The following is a 21,495-nucleotide window of genomic DNA, read 5'->3' as shown; positions in this document are numbered from 1 at the left end:
TAGGTTTCCTCATAGTTGGGCTTCTAATCCATATGGATTGGTGGTTGAACTACTTTTGATAATGAGAGGTCACTTTGGGTCAAACGGAAGACCAACGTGAGAGTACTTCTTGACATTCCCCATCTTTTGCTTGTTGGTGTCTTCGGCAACCTTGCACCACTCTTCAACTAGTGGCGGATCTTCAAACTCACCGTAGTCCTACGTTTGGTACCACTTGCCTACTATAAGGGTATAATATCTACTCACCCTATGGATCTGGCTTCTCAGCGACACCTCTCTTATAGGTATGTCTCTCTAGATTTACCATTCCTCATAACAAGAGAAAACAATATGAGTAGTCGTCATGGGGGCCAATTCCATGCCGCACCCAATCATTACCTTGTTTTCAGTTTGGTATATCTCGTATTCTAACTCTTGGTCAATCTCACAAGTTTTTGGCAAAATTTTCATGGAAACTTGAATCAATGTTTCAATCTCCATTATTGAACTGTTTTGAAAATATTCCTATCGATCCTTATCTATGGTTTTGTGTATCTCACACTCTTCATTTCTTCATCTTGATAAGGAACGTCAAGATTGGTTTTGCTAAGGTTGTATTCATGGCGAGTTGCCGAGAAAACATTTTCTGGGTTGGTATAGATGAGAATAGATAGAAAGGTTCTAAAGAAGTTTCCTACCCAAACATGGCAGATCAAGCAATTCAGCAAACAACAATCATCTAACAAGCATCAAGAAATACTAATTCAAACACAATCAATCTAGTATGGTCATACCACAATTTGGTATGATCAATGTGTTATTACTATATCGTTGGTCCGATGAAATATAACTAATGGTGGTCTGGTCTATTTCTGTTTTGGATGTTTTAAGTTTCTATTCTACTCCTTCGGTGTATCTTCGTGTGTTGTGAATTCTGCATCGAAGTCTTTCTTCATGTTCTTCATTGGTCTTCTTTGCAAAACATTGATTCTTACGGAGTCGGAGAATATCATCTGAAGCATCAATCTCTCACTTCAGTCACAGGGTCATCTTCTCTACTTCCTTGATGGTTTTCATGAGGTAGGTCATCTAAAGCAAAAGAGAATCTTTTGAAGATGGAGTAGATGAGAATACAAGAGGTTCAAAAAGCAAACATCATTTAAAAAAAACTAAAGTAGATAGGTTTTCATTCTAAGGTCTTCCTATTTCTAATCCAAACCTAGGGTCACGAACCTACGGTCAACACAATGCTCTGATACCATCTGTAGCGACCTCACCTTTTAAGGTGCAGATCTCTGTGCATATCTGTGCTAGTCCCTGGATCAATCGCTAGCACACACAGTACAAGATGTAATACCAAGAAACAAAGGTCTTTATTACATCGTATGATCCAAAATTTACATAAAGGAATACAAATTGCATAGCACAAGGCTAGCATATCATCAGAGTTTCACAACGAACAAACATAGACAGCATGGAGTCCTTCGTCTTCATGTGCCACAGGCGAGCATGTTGAGGATAGACTCGTAACCCTAAACTTCGTAACTCACTCGTCTTTCAAAACATCTGCAACATGAAAAGTTACAGCCACGAATGGTCAATACTTTGAATGTATTGGCAAGATGACACTATAGTGGACTCAAATGGCAACCTAACACTTAAGTGTACATTTGGCTGGTAGAGCTCAGGCATAATTTGCATAAAGCCAGTTTTCTCCTATCATTTGTCAAATCATTTTCTTCCTTTCTATTTAGGTGGTACCATTGATAGAAATCAATGAACCTGGAATACCACCGATGGAAACCAGTGAATTCCTCCTACCCTTGTTCACCCATCAAAATTTTAATTTAAGAAGTTGGGGTGAGGAGACTTTCGAACATGTGCCTTGTCAGTTCGCTCAAATTGTCCGTAACTGGGGACGCGGCTAAGTACTTAGATTTAACACTCTGCAGAGGTTGTACAATTTACCCACCTGACCTAGCCTGTTCTTCTTCCATGATGCACATTTTGCTCAAATGGACAGATGTCGACTAGGACGAGATTTTTACAAGTGATCCCCGGACCATCCTCTACGGACCCGTACCGACCTACATTCCCCTACATCATCTGTCACGTAGGGCCCGGGTTCTCACAACATACTCCGTCAAGCCAGAGCCCATATAGCATGTGGTTGTACGGTAAGCTAATGAGCAAGGTTGTCTACAATCTCTTTATTCCTGGGTGACTTTCCGCAAATGTGTACTCACACCAGGGTATCGCCGTTGACAGGGCCCCCCTGATGCAGCCACCCGCTCCAAAGCTCCACCATTCACCCAGGTAGTTCATTAAACTTAGTTGTTTTTCTTTAACCACTAGCAAAACATTTTCATAGCATAGCTAAGCATCAACTAAATTTAATGGCGACAAAATATGGTCAGGTGGAAGTAGCTATCTACTGGGATTACAAAAGCAAAGCATATCCCTAGACTTACTACAAAAATCACTACGGTGCATGAATAAAATCTAGGACATTTGTGAGGGTGTGTCACTTGCCTTTTTGGTAGTCGAAGATCGTTCCCCTTTTCTCTCAAACAAAACACGTGGCTCTCCGCAGAAACTATAAGATAAAAAATAGCACAACATAAACACATAATTCATAACAACATAATACAATCAAGACAATCAATTTGGAAAAACGCTCTATGGTACTAAGGTGTGGCATGAGGTTTGGCTTGCAAGATATGGTTTGATAGATTAGAAGGGTCATGTAGGTCATGTACTTTGAAAGAAGAAGATTATCCAAGTCAAATGCTTAGGAGGAAAAGATTGACAAGGCATATGATCAAGGGTTGTTTGCTACACCGGAATGAATAATTGGAATGATCCATGTGACAGAATCATATGAGTCTCATATGGCGTAAAGCAACATACCATTATGGAGAGTGTGACAACACTCACCAATGGCACAAGGAGAAAGATTAGATAGGAACTAGTGATATGAAAATTTACTCAAATAACTCAATTTCTATTTGAATAATATGGATTAGGATAATATGTTGTGGAGAGATGTGATCATGGAACATGGTGAATGTGTCTAATTGATTTGTATAGTGGAAGAACTATATTGCGACCATAGAAATACCGCGAAAACAAAGCGTGCAAATTCGACATGCAAAATGTCTAGAATGATCTAGGCATTTTACTGATTCCAACGGTATAAAGTTTGTCGAAAATCGACATGTAGAACTTAGGATATGAATTTTTACAATTCACGGTTAAAATTCTAATGGTGTTCGAAAGGTTGTCCGAGGAAGTTTCTCGGATGGAAAAACTATCTACATGAGTGTTGTAGAGAATTTAATCACGATCTCAGCGTCAGAGAAATCATCTAAAACGAAGCTATAGATCGGAAGATACCAAATTTTGAAGTTTAATAACAGGAGGTAGCTAGCACAGCCAGGCTTATCGATCGGTTGGTTCTGGTTCCTATGCGTGTGAAGAAAAAGGAGAATAGGTCGTGTGGCAACTATAATTGGCTGATCGGTTCAGTATTGATCTAATCATGGTCACCTGTTACAGATCGAATAGCGTGGCTGTTAGTGCCATACCAGCGGTAGAAGGCGACCGTGCTAGGAAGACGATTATGGCAGACTCGGTCGTGGTGTTTCTCAGCGCTCCGGTGGTCTTGCGCAACTGGGAAGAAGTCGAAGGAGTGCAGCTCGAGGCGGGCAAGACGAGGGAGCGGATGACGTGCGGCAGGCGACGGCAGTCTCGGGGGCGTCCTTGGCGCTCTCCAGATGATCGTGACGTTCGTCCCTGAACACGGCGACGGCATGGCTTCGGCGGCAACGCAGAATCAAAATAGCGCAAAATCATGTCTTAGGGGTAGACGAAGGTAAGAGGAGTTCACGAAAACAATGGAATAGAGCTTACCGGTCGGATGAATTCCGATGACGTCGTGGCCAACAGCGACAACATCATGCCCGACCATGTCCTGGAGGTAGCCCTCGACGAGGAACGTCTTCTGGTGCAAGGATTTGACGAGATGATCACCGAGAGCGCCGTAACCTAGCGATGAACTCGAGTTTGTGGCTGATGTTGGCATGGTCGGTGCGTGTTGTACAGGGCATCTCAGTACGAACTTTCTGAAGCGAAGTGGTGGAGGAGGATAAGGGGCACACAGAGGACATCTCGGTTTGTGTTGGTATGAGTTGTGGGGGCAGATCGGGAGAGGTATGCCACAGATTGGCATTCGGTGCACCTGGGCCGTTTGGGAGTTTAAGGCAATAAAGTGGGGAAATAATTGCCTGAATGGAACGCTCGTCTAAATAGGAGTAACTTTCGTATTGAACTCGAGAAGAAACGGTCGCTAGAATTGATGAGGGGAGGAAGGGAAGTATACTGCCATGGAGACGTTACACGTTTTTTTTTTTTTTTTTTGAGCTTAAGACGTTACACGTTCTGTACGTGAACGAGAGGAGAGGAGGAAGACGAGCGCTCCCTCACAGCTGGGTGGTTCGGCCACATGGGCCAAAAGAAGATGCGGCCCAAGGAAAATAGAAGGAAGAAAAAAAAGGATGTTACTGTGGGCTGATTCACGTGGGCTGCTTCAGTTTTTCTTTTGATTTTCTTTTTCTGATTTCTTTCATAAATTTTGTTTAGGTCTCCAAATGATTTCAAATTTGTTTCTAAATTTTCTTTTTTGTAAAATTCAAAATAGTATTTTAGGACAAAAGGGGTCTACTTAATACTCATTTGTAGAAAATAAAATAATAATTAAGAAAAATAATGCATGCATGCACATTAGCCTTTATGGCTACTTAGGCATTATTTTGCAAATAGAGTTTTCTTGGTTTTTGTTTTCTCAAAAACAAATCCATTAAAGATTTGAAGATCTTGAAAGATGTGTTTGATTTTGAAAATAATTTGAAACCAAAAGTCTTTGAAAACACCATTTTGGAAAATACTTGTAAATAACTTTAAAAGTTTTAAATCTTTGTGAATTTTCAATCAAGTTCAAACAATCAAGGATTAAATTTATTTTTATTTTACATTCCGAAATTTATAAAATTTCGGGATGTGACAGACTCACAAGTGATGGGTTCTCCTTCATCTCCAAATGGTTCCCCGAAACGCCAACCAGTCGAATTCTCGATTGGTGACTCCGAGCAGTTTAGGTTCCTGGAATCATCTCTCCCATATCCAGACTCATATGATGCTGACACATGTGGATAGTGTGGAACAAAGTTGGGTGTAAGTGGATCTTTATGGGATAACTGGTCACTCAAATCTACATAGCTGTCTAGGCTAAAGAAAGGTGTAGTATGTTGTGGTTGTGCCCTCAAATCACGCATCCGAGTTTGGACTTTATCAGGGTCCGTGAACTCAGCTAGCATGTGGTCAATCTCAGCTCTCATCTTCATGTGTAAAAGGTACATCGTGGTCAATAAAGACTTACAGCTATCCATGTGATGTGCTGCAGCTTCAGGACTTCTGTGTGCTAACACCAAATGATTCAGAGTGGGATCCTCATCTTCCTCGGCATGAGGTATATGAGAAACTCTGAACATAGCAGTTCTACTGACTTGTGCTGCCTTATCTCAAGGATTGCCTTGAATAGGCCCATGTGGTAGGCTGTGGTGATAGTTTTGGCTTCTCCGTATGGCATTATACGACTCATCAGCAGTTTTTCCGGTAGTTGGACCGATACTCTGCACTTGGCTAGGATTTCCCCATCATAGTAGGTATACTTGATAACAGGTATCCGTGGATCACAATGAAGTTCCTTCAGCATCCCACACAGGAGAGCTGTTATTGGTCCATCATAATCACCGAGCCATCCCTCAACCTTCCTCAAAGTCCTCTTAGGAAAAGTGTTCGCCATTATGGCTGTATACAAAAGCAGAATATTAGTAGTGATAATGCATCATAATAGCTATAATAAAGAATTATCGCACTAAAATATATGGTTTTGCTATTCTCAAGTGAATAATCACCATATTTCTAGAGAATCCTTTACTATTTCTACTAGACTCCTACAGGTTTCTTCCCTATACTAGGTTTTTCCAACCTAAGGTCGCAACATTTGCTCTGATACCAACTGCGGTGACCCAGCATACCACTGCATGTTGTAGTATACAAGTCGTTGATATGATCTTTGCGAAGGGACTTCTTCACAATTTGCCATATCCCTCAGAGTGGTACAACAGAAACATTGCAGGTCATAACACTCCATACTTTATTACAATCATTGTCTTAACAAGTTGGTATTCTCACAGGTCCTATGAGAACACCCTAAGATACTACTTAAGTACGATTACAACTCATAACAAATATAAAGAGCTCAACAACTTATTTAGGTAAGTTCTACGTTGCTCGGCTCTATGATGCTAGGATATGTCACTACTCCTCCACCTTCGTGTCATCTGATCCGTAGACTATCCCATTGTCTACGCCTTCCACTCCGCCGATAAGATCAGGTTCTTCGTAGACCAGCTCGTAACTTCCTTCTGGTGCTCCATCGTTGATGGCCTCCACTTCCGGATCACAGTCTAGCAAGGGTGTCGAAAGAAAGTGAGTACAGGGGTACTCAAAGAAGTTCTAAAAGAATAAAAAGGTGTTTGATGCACTAGCTACGACCATTGATCAGAAATCGCAGGTCAATGCATGTTTTGAAATCATTTCTTCAAAAGGTTGCTTTTATTATGAAAACTATGCCCGTCGGTCTTCACAAAGTTGACTAGAACTTCGTGGAGTTCCTTTCTCGCTGCGTTCGCATTCCCTTCCCGGAACAAGGAGTGACAGCCACAATTTGATACACTCTGCAGAGGTGCGTTACTTTTCCCACAAGAGATCTCACCCTTTTTGCCATCCGCAGGGACTTGCCCCCGTTCACACTTCCTTTGGTGTGAGGCCAGGTATAAAGATCTAAGCCCACACCGCCTTCTCCGCGACTGCAAACCCACCCTTTTGTCCAACCGTACACCTCCAGTAGACTTCCCCCGATAATACGGCTTTACTCATGGTGTACTCCGGACAATCCTTCATAGATCGTAGAGCCATCATCACTAATGGATGGGGATTTAAAAGGCTATCCCAACCTACGGCAGTGCCTCCAACACCCCGCCGGCTCTACCAATCCGTTGGCGTGCAGAAGGGAAAAGATACGACCGCTTCCCAGAGCCATTATAGATCTCATGGTCAACGCGATTTGTACGGCGCTAGAATCACTGGACGGCATTGGTAATTAATCCTAGGGTGATATAACCCATTGCAATGGAACCTCCACCATATCAACACATACCATGGTTCCATTGCCAGCCACATAGTCATATTCATAGTTGGAAAGTAACATTTCATTTGCGATGCAGGAATGATAAGTATATAGCTTTGCATTAAAGTAGTAGAAAATACTCAAGTTGACATGAGCAAGGGTGAACTTGCCTGTGGACTGCGAGATAGTGCAGTTCAATGCAGTTGATGGAACCTGGACCTCGGGTTCTCAGAAGAAGCATCATTGTCCCAGTAAGGACAATGTTATAAAATCCAAATAATGCAATCATGGATGTATTATTTTATGTTGTATCCCTTTACCCCGCCGAGTCATATCAATTTAGGGTTGCGTTTAAGATTTATGTCTTTGATGTAATTTACAATTGATTTAAAAGTATAAACCATTTTTAATTCACACAAAGTACAACAATTCAAAGTAAAACTATTTACTTGTTGATTCCCTTAATCATTCCAAAAATAATTGAAAATCATAGAGTTACCTCTATAGTTTTTGGAATAAAAAGGAGTATAGTATTTTTCTGGGAAAAATACCCTTTTTTCAAAAGAAATGACTTGGAATAATAGAATCTCATTTTGAAATGTTTGAAAATAAGTATTTGAACTTATTTGAGATCTTTCCTTGAATTTTAAATACAAGTAAATAATAATTTTAAATTTCAAGTTATTATTTGAATTCTTAAATTCATAATTTTGAATTTGTTTCATAAATTCCATTTCATATTTTATTCTTGTTTAGATTTATTTTTCATTCATTAATCCAATTTTTAATGGATTTTTTAGAGTTGTATTTGATTTATTAAAATTTGGTAAAGTTCTGGCCTTTTATTAAATGTTAAAAGACCAAAATACCCCCTGGACCCATATTGGGCCCAGCCCATTTACCTAAACCCAGGGACAGCCCAATAAGGCTAATCCCTTTTGGGTTTGGTGGCGCCGAACGGCCCACCTCTCTCACTCACTCGGCCCTCTCTCGCTTTTCGTCTCTAACCCTAGCTTCTCTCTCGCGACGCCCTGGCGATGGCGTCGCCGCCATGGCCGCCGCCTCGCTCCGGCCATCGCCGAGCTTCCCCGCCGTAGCCACCTACCGATTCGGAACCGCCGCGTGCAGATCTATCGATCTGTCCGCGTGGTTTTCCCCTTCTCTTCCTCTCCTGGCGAATCGCCTCCGATCTGGATCTCGGGAAGAATTGCCTCGACGAACTCCGGCGAGCGCTCGTCCTCGCCGACGATGGGTGCGCTCCTGGGGTTGACCTGGCGCGGGTGCTGCTCACAGTACTCGTGCCGTCGCCTCAGGTGCTCGCTACGGTGGTGTTGGTTCGTGTCTGGGTTCGCCGGCGTAACGTCGGCGCCTACCCTGGACTTGCAGCTGTTAGGGCCGCGCGAGCACCGCCTCGCCATGCCCTAGCTTCGCCTGTGCGCAAGTAAGTGTTGCATCTCCTCCTTCTCTTCTGTGCGCCTCCCCTTGTTACTGTTCTTCTTCCTCCTCATGCTCTGTTGCTCTCTGGTGATCCTGTGATCACGCAGAGCCATGCTATTGCTGTGCAATTTGCCTGTGCTTCTGTTTACTGCAAGCTCATGGCCTAATTACCAGTTACTGGTACTGGCACATGTCGATTTGCTTGCTATTCATGCTGTGCTTGCTTCTCTGCTGCTCCTAGCATGCTCTATACTTGCCATGCTCTACTGTACTTTGCTCAAAAGCTTGCTATGCCATGCTATGCTTGGTTATGTCTTGCTTGTGCTTACTGGCATATCATGCTTGCTTGTCTAGGTGTGCTTGTGATGCATCAGTGACACTTGTGTGTGTGCCAGTGGTGTCTGGGATCTGCTTCAGTGCTATCTATGCAAGCCAATGATCCATTGGATCATTCCTTGCTTGTTGGCTAACTTCCCTGTGTAGCTTGGCTTGCTATAATTGATCCATTTGATCAATTCAATGTCAGTGATGGATTACTGATTAATACTGTGGCTAAGTGATTCAATTTCCTTGTGATGCTGATGCTCAAGCATCACTATGCTGTTGTTCATTCAAGCTACTGGACTTGCTCCAGTGGTTCTGGTGCAGTGATTAAATTGTGTTGCTTAATAGTATGCTACTGTCAGTGCTTAGCATGGATCTGTGATAAATTCATGCTTGTATTAATTAAATTATGATGAACTGCTTATGCAGTAATGATTTAAATGACTTGCTTGCAAATGATTTGGCTATTCATGAGTGTTTAGCAAGCAATTGAATCTGAATCCATTCCTGGATAATGATGTGCTATGTTTGGCTTCCTTTTAATTGATGCTAAGTGTGATGTGACCTCAGTAGCTTTGCTACTGATTGGTTGCTCACCTATTTAGTTGGATCTTGTGGCTACTCAACCTTTGCTTGCATATTTGGGAATCATACTTAATATGAATGCCAATATGTTTGCCTGATGAAAATCTAGGGTTACTGATGGTTCATAGCTTAGGATTTACTGTGTAGTCTTAGCTGCTAATCCTTGCAATTCATCTACTGGTGCTATCTGTGCATGTGATCTGGCTATGGTGTGCATCTGTGCATGTGTGCTAGTTTCAGTGTACAAGATCTGTACCTAGATGCTTTCTATTTTTAGTAGCTTTTGGTGGCGGTAATCCTTGGTGAAAACCAAGTGATGATCTACCCATATGAGCATCTCGCTCATCCCATGCTTATTTCATGCATATGTGATGGATCAGATCCATTGGATCCGTCTGTATTTGGTATACCTTGTTCCGGCTCCTAGTGTGAAATATTTGGTTGATGCAGACTTGGGGTTTTACGTTGTACAGCCCTTTACCTCCGATGTCCGGTTGATCTTCTCGTGTCACCATGATTACCGGTGGCTAAGTTGGTTGTGTTGGTTTCTCGTTCTTGAGTATGAACCGGATGAATCGTTGCTTGTTCTTGCTTCACCCTTACCTGGTGATTTGCAAATGTGGTCGACTGTCATGGTTCTAGGGTTTGTGTGCTATTTATATGGCCTCTACTTCTTCCCTGGCCATGACACACAAGCTCATTTGCTTTATGACTCACCCCTTGCATTGCCTTGCTGTTGCTTGCCTAGCAACAGCCTTCATATGGTGAAACTTGAGCCCCTGTGGCTTGCTCAGTGCTGGTCTGCCTATGTTTATCTGGTGCTGTCCAGGATTTTGGACAAGCACAAGTGTCTGTGGATGCTTTCACTGTCCAAACTGAACTTTGTGTTATTTTGCTAACTGTCCAAACTGAACCTTGTGTTAACACTTATATTCTGGCCAGTTCTTGTTCTCTGTTTTGTTTTGCAGGTTTGAATGATGCTATGGCAAGAAGATCATCCTCAAGCCACTTAGTTTAGGTTTAGTTTAGAATTAAACTTGTAATTTTCCTTTTTCCTTTATATTGATAATTATGTCTCAATTCTTGTATCAAGAATATTGTAAAGACCTTGTATATGTGTTGTATATCAATAAAGCTCAAGTTTTGGGTTATGAGCTTTGTATTATGTAATGTTTAAATTCTTGGTTAAATATTGTATTTGATATTCACTTTGAATTTCAAAGTGATTTGAATTTATATCTTGTGTTTGAATTTTAAATTCATTGTTATATTGTGTGATGTTTATCTTTAATTGTTTAACACTTATCAAATGCAATCATTCCCCAAAGTAACAAGTTACAAAAGAGATCATGTCGAAATTTCCCTAACTCACATTGCCTAACCCTAAGTGCAAAATGAGAGAGAACCTCGATCCCTCTTAGGTTTAGTTGCAATAAGGCGCGAAAATTTCCCCCGTTTTGCGATGAAATGCACATCCCATTTCTAACTCTACCCTTCGTTGTTCCTATGTTCTGGGTTATTACATAACTTCAGCTGCTTCTCCTTGAGTAAGAGGTCGAAAATCTGCTCAGCTTTGCTTACGTCGAAGTCAAACCCTTTTGCAGGACCTTGTGGTTTAACCAATTTGCAGGACACGGGGTTTGCCCCCCGAGTCCATTCAGCCACGGCTACCTCCTGATCTCCTGCAGAGTCTTCATCTTCTTCTGTCTCAACCAGGACTACCGAGCGCTTGAACTTGTCCTGGTACAACTCTGGGTGGCGCTATTCATATAATGATAGCTTCTGAACCATATGCGCCAGTGAAGTGTACTCTGCCTAGGAAGCCATATCCTTGATCGGCGACGCGAGACCCACCACTGCCAGATCGACCGCTTCTTTTTCATTCATACGAGCCGAATAGCATCGGTTCCTGACGGTCCTGAAGCGCTGAATGTATTCCGATACCGTTTCTCCGCGCTTCTGTCGTACTTGTGCCAGATCGGCAATGCCAGCCTCGGAAGCTTCTGAGTGATATTGCATGTGGAACTGCTCTTCCATCTGCTTCCAAGTCCGGATTGAATCTGGTGGCAACGAGGTGTACCACCCGAAAGCAGATCCTGTGAGAGATTGCGCGAAAAACCTCACACGTAATGGGTCTGATGCTGAGATCATGCCCAACTGCGCCAAATATCGGCTCACATGCTCAACTGAACTAGAGCCTTCTGATCCACTAAACTTGGAGAATTCAGGGAGCCGATATTTGGGTGGTAGTGGGATCAAATCATACTCGTTGGGGTACGGCTTGGAATAGCTGATTGCCCTCCTCTTAGGCACCATGCCGAACTGGTCCCTTAAGATTGCACTGATCTGATCCACGGTACTAGCTGCAAGAGTTGAGCTTTGATGATTCATTGGAGTGGCATATTTAGCTAGCCACGCCTGCTTCTCGGGATCCGATCCAGAAACCCCTCCTGCGGTCCCAGAAATCCCTCCTACTGCAACCTGGTTCGTGCGTGCCCAGTTATTGCAGTCTGGCACATATGTGCACATGTATCGGTGTGGGATCTCCTTAGGCGGTTCATACAAGAACTGGTAATCACTAGGATCGCCACCGATCTTGTAGACGACGTATGCCGGTGAACTCGGCAGTTCTGGTGCTGCTAGCGCGAATGGCAGCTGTGGTCTAGTCTGGAACGGTATCTCTCCTTGGTGAGTCCCTAGAGTAGATCCTGACGGAGAGTACTGATGCTTCATGATTTCCTGGACCACGCGAAGCGCGACACGCTCCAAAGCGTTCACCAGGCTCTCAGAATGGCGGTGTAGCGAATGAGCTACCATGTGATTAATCTCCTGACGTAGAGACCTGATGCGTTCTTCTGAAGGAGTAGACAGATCCACTCCATCGAGAGCGCCTTCAGCTGAGAACCCTTTCCACCTGATGCCGTGTGAGCGGGTCCTCTGGAAAGAGCCGATGAGGTCGGCTTCGAAGAGAGCTTTGATCTCGTCATACTTCTTCTTGTACTCCTCAATCAGATCTTCGTACGTGACTGGATCTTCCGCCATCTCTCATGCGGATGTTGATGCAGTTGATGTAGAAGACTGTCCCACCGGGCGTGCCAGAATGTGTTGACCACCAAAACCCACCAGCGAGTAGCGACGGGCAACACGTAGAGCCGGGAGGCTCCCAGGACTGCTGGTGGGCCCTGGTCCCTCGGGCGACGGCCCGCAATGCTCCGGCACGCATGTCCGATGCTGGTGCAAGGGCGTGCCACCTGACCTATACCTGGTCAGGAAGGTGATGGATTGCTTCGACTAGTTTCCTGCATGGCATACACGTAAACATTAAATACGAGCCTCGATCGGCTCTCAGGTTGTCCCGTGAATCGGCTCAAGGAGCCGATCCACCCATGATTCGTATGAGATCTACGATAACATGGTGGTCCTGCTTGATCAATATTAAGTTAAAACGATCTACGACAATTTAGGGTTTTCACCACATAACCGGAACATCCTACACGTAATTGAGCCTGGCAGACACGAAAGATGATAATAAACCAACCCTAGACAAGGCCTAAAAACCAACGTGGAGTTGATTCCCGGAACATCCTCTCTAGGATTAGCAAACTATACCTTACGTGCTACTGGACCATTCAACCCATTTGCAAGGCCTAACTCTGTAGATATCAAACTAATCCTTGAAGAACAAGGAGCAATCATAACGGATCGAATCTACTAAACAAAGACTAAGCAGGGTGCCACCCTTGCACCTAAGATAGGTACAAGGGCGGCTAGATATCCAAGAGTAGCATGACTAATCGAATACATCAAGAAAGTACCGATGCTAACCCTAACATATCCATGATAACGGTGTTGCTCGCCATCAAAAAGGCTTCAGTACGAGCAACACATAAACAACGAATAAACAAGATACTGCCTAGATCGCAAGATGCGATCTAGGCAGCATTGCGCTTACCCGGAAGAAACCCTCGAAACAAGGGGTGGCGATGCGCCTAGATTGGTTTGTTGTGAACGTGATCGTCCTCCTTTCTCAATAACCCTAGATACATATTTATAGTCCGTAGACTTTCTAACTTGGGAATAAATCTAACCGTGTACGAGCTAAACTCTATCTTTTCATCCTAACCGACACGTATCCTACTATAATTTACAGATACACGAGCAATTTGGCCCAAACTCTTTATACAAGGCCGATTCATGAATAATATCCATGCATATTCTCTAAGCCCATCTCAATCACGGCCCACTTCTGATTTGGTTAAAATCTGGTGATAACACATGCAAATTGCTAATAGCTTGAGAATTTTCCATTAGATGATTCTCTACTCTCATATTAAAATTTTCTTACTTAATAATATAATTATCAAACTCATCTAAGCATTGCGCAGGAGGTTTCGAATATGGAATATCTTCCCTAGTAAAGCGTTGAAGGGAGTTTACCTCAATCATGGATGAAGGGGGAATTATCTCACATATATCTTCTATGGGAGGTAGATTCTTCACATCTTCGGATTTAATACCTTTCTCCTTGAGAGACTTCTTAGCTTCCCTCATATCTTCATCATTCAATTCAATTAAACCCCTCTTCTTCAATATTGGCGTTGGAATTGGTTCAGGTGTATTCCAATCATCATGATTCCGGCTTATTTTAGCTAATAATTCTTCAGCTTCGTCTGGAGTTCTTTTCCTGAAAACACAACCAGCACAACTATCCAAATATGCTCTAGACTCAATGGTTAGTCCACTATAAAATATATCAAGTAGATCATTTTTTTCTAAATCATGTCCAGGTCGAGCTCTGATAAGAGAACAAAATCTTGCCCAAGCCTCAGGCAATTTCTCTTCATCTCCCTGGTCAAATCTATAAATTTTCTGTAAAGAAATATGTTGAGCACTAGCAGGAAAGTACTTTCGAAAGAAAACATCACGCAGCTCAGTTGGACTTTTAATAGAACCAGGAGGCAAATTATTATACCAAGTTTTAGCATCATCCTTTAATGAGAAAGGAAAAATTTTAGCGACAAAGTAAGTACGCATCTTGACATCATCAGAAAAGAAGCTACTCATAGAAGAAAGTTCAATCATGTGTTCTACAGCACTTTCTTTTTCAATACCACAAAAGGGTGTTTTCTCTACAATAGCTATATGAGATAGATCAAGAGAAAAATCATAATCTTTATCCTTAATGCATATAGGAGATGTGGCAAATTCAGGATCAGGAGATAGCTTATGTCTAACAGTATATTGTGCGAGAAACTTTTTAATTTTTCTTGCATCAGCAGTAGCATTGCATCTATTAATAAAATCATCGTTAAGCTCCACATAATCCTCATCAGGATCATCACTAGAATAATCAAGTTCAGGTGAATTAACAGGTGTAGTAGCATTTTCATTAGGAGTTTCAGCATTTTCAATTTATCTAGACCTAGCAATTGTAGCATCTAGAAAGGATCCCAATGAACCACTATCATCAAGCACAGCAGAAACATTATCAATATTATGAGAATTTTCAGATTCAACAGAAGTACCAGCAAATGAAGCTTGCGGCGGTGAAACAAGTTGACTTATCACAGATGGTGAATCAAGTGTAGCAGAGGTACTCAGAGTTGTACCTTTTCTTGTAGTGGATGGTAATATGGCGACTTTAGGATCGCGAGTTTTACCCATGATGGAGAATTTGCAGCGAACAATATCAATCCAAGTGAACTTCCAAATAAAGCTATGCTCCCCGGCAACGGCGCCAGAAAACAGTCTTGATGACCCACAAGTATAGGGGATCGCAGCAGTCTTCGGGTAGTAAAACCCAATTTATTGATTCGACACAAGGGAAGACAAAGAATACTTGAAAGCCTTAACAGCGGAGTTGTCAATTCAGCTGCACTGAAACAGACTTGCTCGCAAGAGTTTATCGAGTAATAGTTTTATAGCAAAGAATAGTGAAATAACAGCAGCAGAGTAACAGAGATAGCAGTAGTGATTATAGTAAACAGCAGGATTAAAATACTGTAGGCACGGGGACGGATAACGGGCGTTGCATGGATGAGAGAAACTCATGTAACAATCATAGCAGGGCATTTGCAGATAATAATAAAACGGTGTCCAAGTACAAAGCAATCAATACGCATGTGTTCCATATATAGTCGTACGTGCTCGCAATGAGAAACTTGCTCAACATCTTTTGTCCTACCAGCCGGTGGCAGCCGGGCCTCAAGGGAATCTACTGGATATTAAGGTACTCCTTTTAATAGAGCACCGGAGCAAAGCATTAACACTCCGTGAACACATGTGATCCTCACATCACTACCATCCCCTCCGGTTGTCCCGATTTTTGTCACTTCGGGGCCATTGGTTCCGGACAGCGACATGTGTATACAACTTGCAGGTAAGATCATAAAACAATGAATATCATGATGAAACAATAACATGTTCAGATCTGAGATCATGGCACTCGGGCCCTAGTGACAAGCATTAAGCATAGCAAGTTGCAACAATATCATCAAAGTACCAATTACGGACACTAGGCACTATGCCCTAACAATCTTATGCTATTACATGACCAATCTCATCCAATCCCTACCATCCCCTTCGGCCTACAGCGGGGGAATTACTCACTCATGGATGGGGGAAACATGGCTGGTTGATGAAGAGGCGTCGGTGGTGATGATGGCGATGATCTCCTCCAATTCCCCGTCCCGGCGGAGTGCCAGAACGGAGACTTCTGGCTCCCGAGACGGAGTTTCGCGATGTGGCGGCGTTCTGGAGGGTTTCTCGCGACTTCGACTTCTCTCCGTGCGTTTTTAGGTCGAAGGCAATAAGTAGTCCGAAGGAGGGTGTCGGGGGCCGACCGAGGCCGCCACACACTAGGGCCGCGCAGGCCCCTCCTGGGCCGCGCCGGCCTAGTGTGTGGGGCCCTCGGGCCCCCACCTGGCTTGCCCTTCTGGCTCCGCCAATATTCTGGAAAAATAGGACCTTCTGCATAAATTCTGAGGATTTTCCTGAAAGTTGGATTTCTGCACAAAAACGAGACACCAGAACAGTTCTGCTGAAAACAGCGTTAGTCCGTGTTAGTTGCATCCAAAATACACAAATTAGAGGCAAAACAATAGCAAAAGTGTTCGGGAAAGTAGATACGTTTTGGACGTATCAACGAGACATGCTGTCTTCTTAGAAGACGAAATGATGAGGGGGAGCATGGTAGCTCGGAAAATTGATCTTGAGTAGAAGAGGGTGCATGCACCTAATCCGATGACTCAGGAGCCATTTTTTGCGCTACCATGTGCACCTGTACCGACGATCCATGCGATTGTGGTGCAAGCGCCTGTTGTGACTTCACCCATGACAACGATGAGTGAAAATTCGGAACCTGTCCGTCAGGAGCCGAATGAACCATTTGTTGAGCATGAAAGGGAGCAACAACAGCCACCTCCAGAAGCTGAGCCACAAGTTGAGGAACAGAATGCTCAAGAGAATGTGCCCCCTAGAAGGTCTACAAGAGCTAGAAAATCAGCCATTTCGACTGATTACAAAGTTTACAACACAGAAAGAGTTCATATATATGGAAGGTGATCCCACTTCATATGAAGAAGCCATGAGAAGCCCAGATTCATCAAAGTGGGTGGAGGCCATGGAAGACGAAATGAGATCGATGAGTGCCAACCATGTTTGGGACTTAGAGAATATTCCTAAAGGAGCCAAAACAGTAGGCTGCAAATGGGTCTACAAAATAAAATATGACTCCAATGGGAATGTTGAAAAGTATAAAGCACGACTTGTGGCAAAAGGATTTACACAGAGAGAAGGGATAGATTACAATGAGACATTTTCTCCGGTCTCATGTAAGGATTCCTTCAGAATCATCATAGCACTAGTTGCACATTTTGATTTAGAGTTGCATCAAATGGATGTAAAGACGACATTTCTAAACGGGGATTTAGAAGAAAATGTCTACATGAAACAACCCAAGGGTTTTATCATGGAAGGCAAGGAAGAAATGGGATGCCGCCTAAAGAAATCCATTTATGGATTAAAGCAAGCCTCCAGATAGTGGTATCTAAAGTTCAATGAGACAATTAAGAGATTTGGATTTAAAGAAAATATTGAGGACAATTGCGTTTATGCAAAGTTTAAAAGTGGGAAATATATTTTCCTAATCTTGTATGTGGATGATATTCTGCTTGCCAGCAGTGATGTTAGTCTACTGCAAGAGACAAAGAAGTTCTTGTCCTCAAATTTTGATATGAAAGATCTTGGTGAAGCGTCATATGTTTTGGGCATAGAAATTCACCGAGATAGAAACAATGGAGTATTAGGACTATCGCAAAAGGCTTATTTAGAAAAGATTCTAAGTAAGTATAATATGCGTAAGTGCAGTGTCACACCTGCCCCTATAGTCAAGGGCGATAGTTTTGGGAAACACCAAAGTCCCCAATCAATACGAGCTCGATCAAATGAAAGCGGTTCCATATGCTTCGGCCATTGGAAGCCTACAGTATGCACAAGTGTGCACTCGCCCTGACTTAGCATTTATCACCGGAGTACTCGGTAGATATCAAGAAAATCCAGGTTTTGAACACTGGAAAATGGTAAAGAAGGCATTGCGTTATGTGAAAGGCACAAAGAGTTACATGCTAACATACAGAAGATCTGATTCCCTAGAAATAAGAGGGTATTCAGATGCAGATTTTGCGGGGGATAAAGATGATAGAAAATCCACATCTGGATATGTATTCACCCTCGCAGGGGGAGCTATTTCGTGGAGAAGCTCCAAACAGACGATAGTTGCATCATCCACGGTGTATGCAGAATTTATAGCATGTTATGAAGCCACGGGGCAGGCATTATGGTTAAAGAAATTTATACCCGACTTGAAAGTGGTAGATTATATTGACAAACCACTAAAGATGTACTGCGACAATGAGCCTGCAGTATTTTATGCTCACAACAACAAGTCGAGTAATGCTACGAAACCGATTGAGGTTAAGTATTATGTTGTGAAACACAAGGTCCAGGATCAAACAATAAGTCTCGAGCATATAAGGACAAAAGATATGCTTGCGGATCCGCTAACGAAAGGCTTACCACCCAGCGTGTTCAAGGAGCACATAGCCGGCATGGGTTTAAAGGAAAGTCTTACCTATCCTGGATCATAAGAGGCCCAAAAGTAAAAGAATTTGTTTCAAAATAGAGAAGTGCATTGTGGCTGTCTGATTCTATCGGCAATAGAGTTGTGACGATGAAACATGCCCTATGTACTGATCACAAATGAAATGAATAAAATGAAAGTATAAAGTTAAAAGAAAAGTTGAGATCAAGGGGGAGAATGTTAGGATGATCTCCTCGCGTCCGAGCCCAACGGCTCGAACTCGGACCCTTGACCTCGTCCGCGCCCTGATCGGGGGCGCCCAACCGCATCTGGTTGGTGGGCCCCTGTCGCCTGTGCTATATATACAGTGGTGGGGGCGGTGGCACATGTTACGAGGTTCGACCGACGCGCTGCTCGCCCCACCGATATCCCTATCGATCTAGGGTTCTAGCGCGTGCCGACGGGAAGCTCTGCCACCGCCGCCACCGCACGCTCACGCCACCGACGTCGCCACCATGTCGACGTCCGACGGTTCATCCTCCAAGGGAGAAGGTAACCATCTGTGTACTCTCGATCCCTCTCCATCTCTCTCAGTACATAGTCAAATCCTTTACAGAGATAGTAGTACCCGCATTAGATCTACCCTAGATGATCCTAGCACATTATCAGACAGAACCTGTTAAAAAAACAAAAGATAAAAAAAGGAGTAGCTAGTTAGCTACACCCTACAAGAAGCACCATCAGATACTGATTAGAGGTGACACTAAGCCTCCTTATAAAACCACTGGACATCGATGCACCACACCTACCAAGCCGTCACTGAGAGAACCACCTGCCATCTTGCTCCGGTTCGTGGAGCACCGATCCTGCCAGGGGACAGTGAGGATAATCCGCGCGTAATTTATGTGATATTTTCAGTATTTTTCAATACCCATAAATAATGTTTGTTGGGATGACACCATATCCAAAATCCCAAAGGAGAAAAGAAGGGAAGCAAGTGGGGCAATCATGTACTTGATCTAGGGAGTTCGGAAGGAACGGAACTGGAGGGTGTTCCAAAACACACCCTTGCAACATGATGTTGTTGCCGCTGGTGCGGGAGGAGATCACGCATCGGGCCTATGCCCACACACATGACCTAGTAGACGGCTAGTCTTTTTCTCTTTTTGTTTTCCGGTGTTCTTGTCAACCGGGTCTGTCATGGGTAAGAACTGAGGCGACGTCTTGTACATAAACATGTTTCTTTCTATCTATTCGAATGGCTGGTCGACTACTTTTCCCTCAAAAAAAAAAAAAACCCAGCACGAACCAACCCAACTCTAAAATAGGAGGAAAAATCAGTTAGGCAAGCAAACTTTTAAAATTCACCTCAATGTCTAATTCCACCTGATACTAGTTCACCGTCATGTGTAAAAGATACTTATATATTTTCAATGTCAAAGCCCATATTGTGTACTACCGTGTATCCTTGTCATGGCATGCTCACTCCTTTATCATTCGAACATCATTACACGTTATCCATGCATAATTTATGTCTGACTAAGGAAAATTGTGTCTTCTGTTGAAGTTTTCATAATTTATGCTCCGGTTCAAAGTTATTGATTTGACCGTTTGAGTCGAAGGTTGTAGACTTGTATTTTTTCCCCTTGCAGTTGCAAAGAAGACGCAGATGTGTACACATATATACGCATTACGCAATCACGTCACTAAGTCAGATGTCGTAGTTTGAAGTGAATCAGTGGATCACGGATAATATCTCAACGCGCCCAGCTATGTGTAAATGTGAGCACCCCGCCTTTTTTTGCTCAACTTGGAAGTTGTCGAGCAGGTGCGAGAGATGAATAATCCCACAGCAGTAAAAATGAAGTTGGACCAACATTGTTAAAATATAGTAAATCTGAACTTTCTTGGTCGGAACCAGCTATGTATGAATGGATCATTCAAGGTCAAATGCGTTGAGTCTGAGGAGATTTTCTCAGGTTGCACGAGGGGAATTCAGAGGGAGCTGACACGGCTACCAGACGTCGTATCTCTGTAACTGTGTTGAGAAGAAGCTTCGATGGATTAGGTTCACATACACGCCTACCCTTTTTCTAGAGGTGTACGCGTGCCGGCGTGTTCTTTCCGTTGGCGTACACGAGCCAAATTCAACTTCGTTCTCAACGTGTGCTGCTTCTTTCTAAAACGGTCTTGAGGAGGACGGAAAGACCGTATGTTTACGCCGTCATTTGATCGAGCCTTTTCTTCTGGAATATATGATGACCGAGACCGGAAGTAGCTTCGATTCTCTTCCAAGCAAACACGCCCCTCTACCTCAAAGTTAACATTTCAACGTATCGCTTGCAGCCAACGGTGCACCTACTAAGAGCATCCCCACTCGTTGGCGCTCCCCACGTTCAAATCCGGCGAAATTTTCGTCCGGATTGGAGAAAGATTTGGCCTGGGGAGCGCCGAAGTTCCAGTCTTCCCCCCGGCAGAAAACCCCCAACCTCGACCATTTGACATATTTTAAACAAATTTAACATAAAATTTAACAAGTTCGGCGACCAAGAGTACGAAAATTGCTGAAACAAATTCGGCGATAATCAGTACAATGTTTAACAAGTGCTGAAACAAATGAAGCACACAATTTCACAATTTTCAAACAAATTAAGACAGACTAGTTGGCGTCGGCGTTGGCGTTGCCTCGGAGCCTCCATATGTGCTCCACCAGATCATCTTGCAGCAGCTGATGAAATGTAGAGTCTCGAATCTCCTAGCGCATAGCAATGAATGCGGCCCATGATGAAGGCACCTGGTGATTAGGCTGTGCAAGAGGACCCTCTCTCTCATATGGTGC

The 21,495-nt window shown here is 43.2% G+C and overlaps 1 protein-coding gene across 1 annotated transcript; it reads right to left on the bottom strand.

Annotated features, from left to right (window-relative positions):
* Nucleotides 1-1,330: 1,330 nt before the first annotated feature.
* LOC139830081 (uncharacterized) lies at nt 1,331-4,288 on the bottom strand. The gene is made up of 4 exons (XM_071821233.1): nt 3,892-4,288; nt 3,567-3,795; nt 2,512-2,575; nt 1,331-1,545 (listed from the first exon to the last, which is right to left on the bottom strand). The coding sequence occupies exons 1-4, from the start codon at nt 4,208-4,210 to the stop codon at nt 1,537-1,539; spliced, it is 621 nt and encodes a 206-aa protein (XP_071677334.1). The 5' UTR covers nt 4,211-4,288; the 3' UTR covers nt 1,331-1,536.
* Between the last annotated feature and the right edge of the window lie 17,207 nt (nt 4,289-21,495).

The sequence above is a fragment of the Lolium perenne genome, chromosome 6, assembly GCF_019359855.2.
Source record: "Lolium perenne isolate Kyuss_39 chromosome 6, Kyuss_2.0, whole genome shotgun sequence".
Lineage (NCBI taxonomy): Eukaryota > Viridiplantae > Streptophyta > Magnoliopsida > Poales > Poaceae > Lolium > Lolium perenne.
The sequence above is the reverse complement of the archived record's forward strand: the minus strand, read 5'-3'. Positions and strand labels throughout refer to the sequence as shown.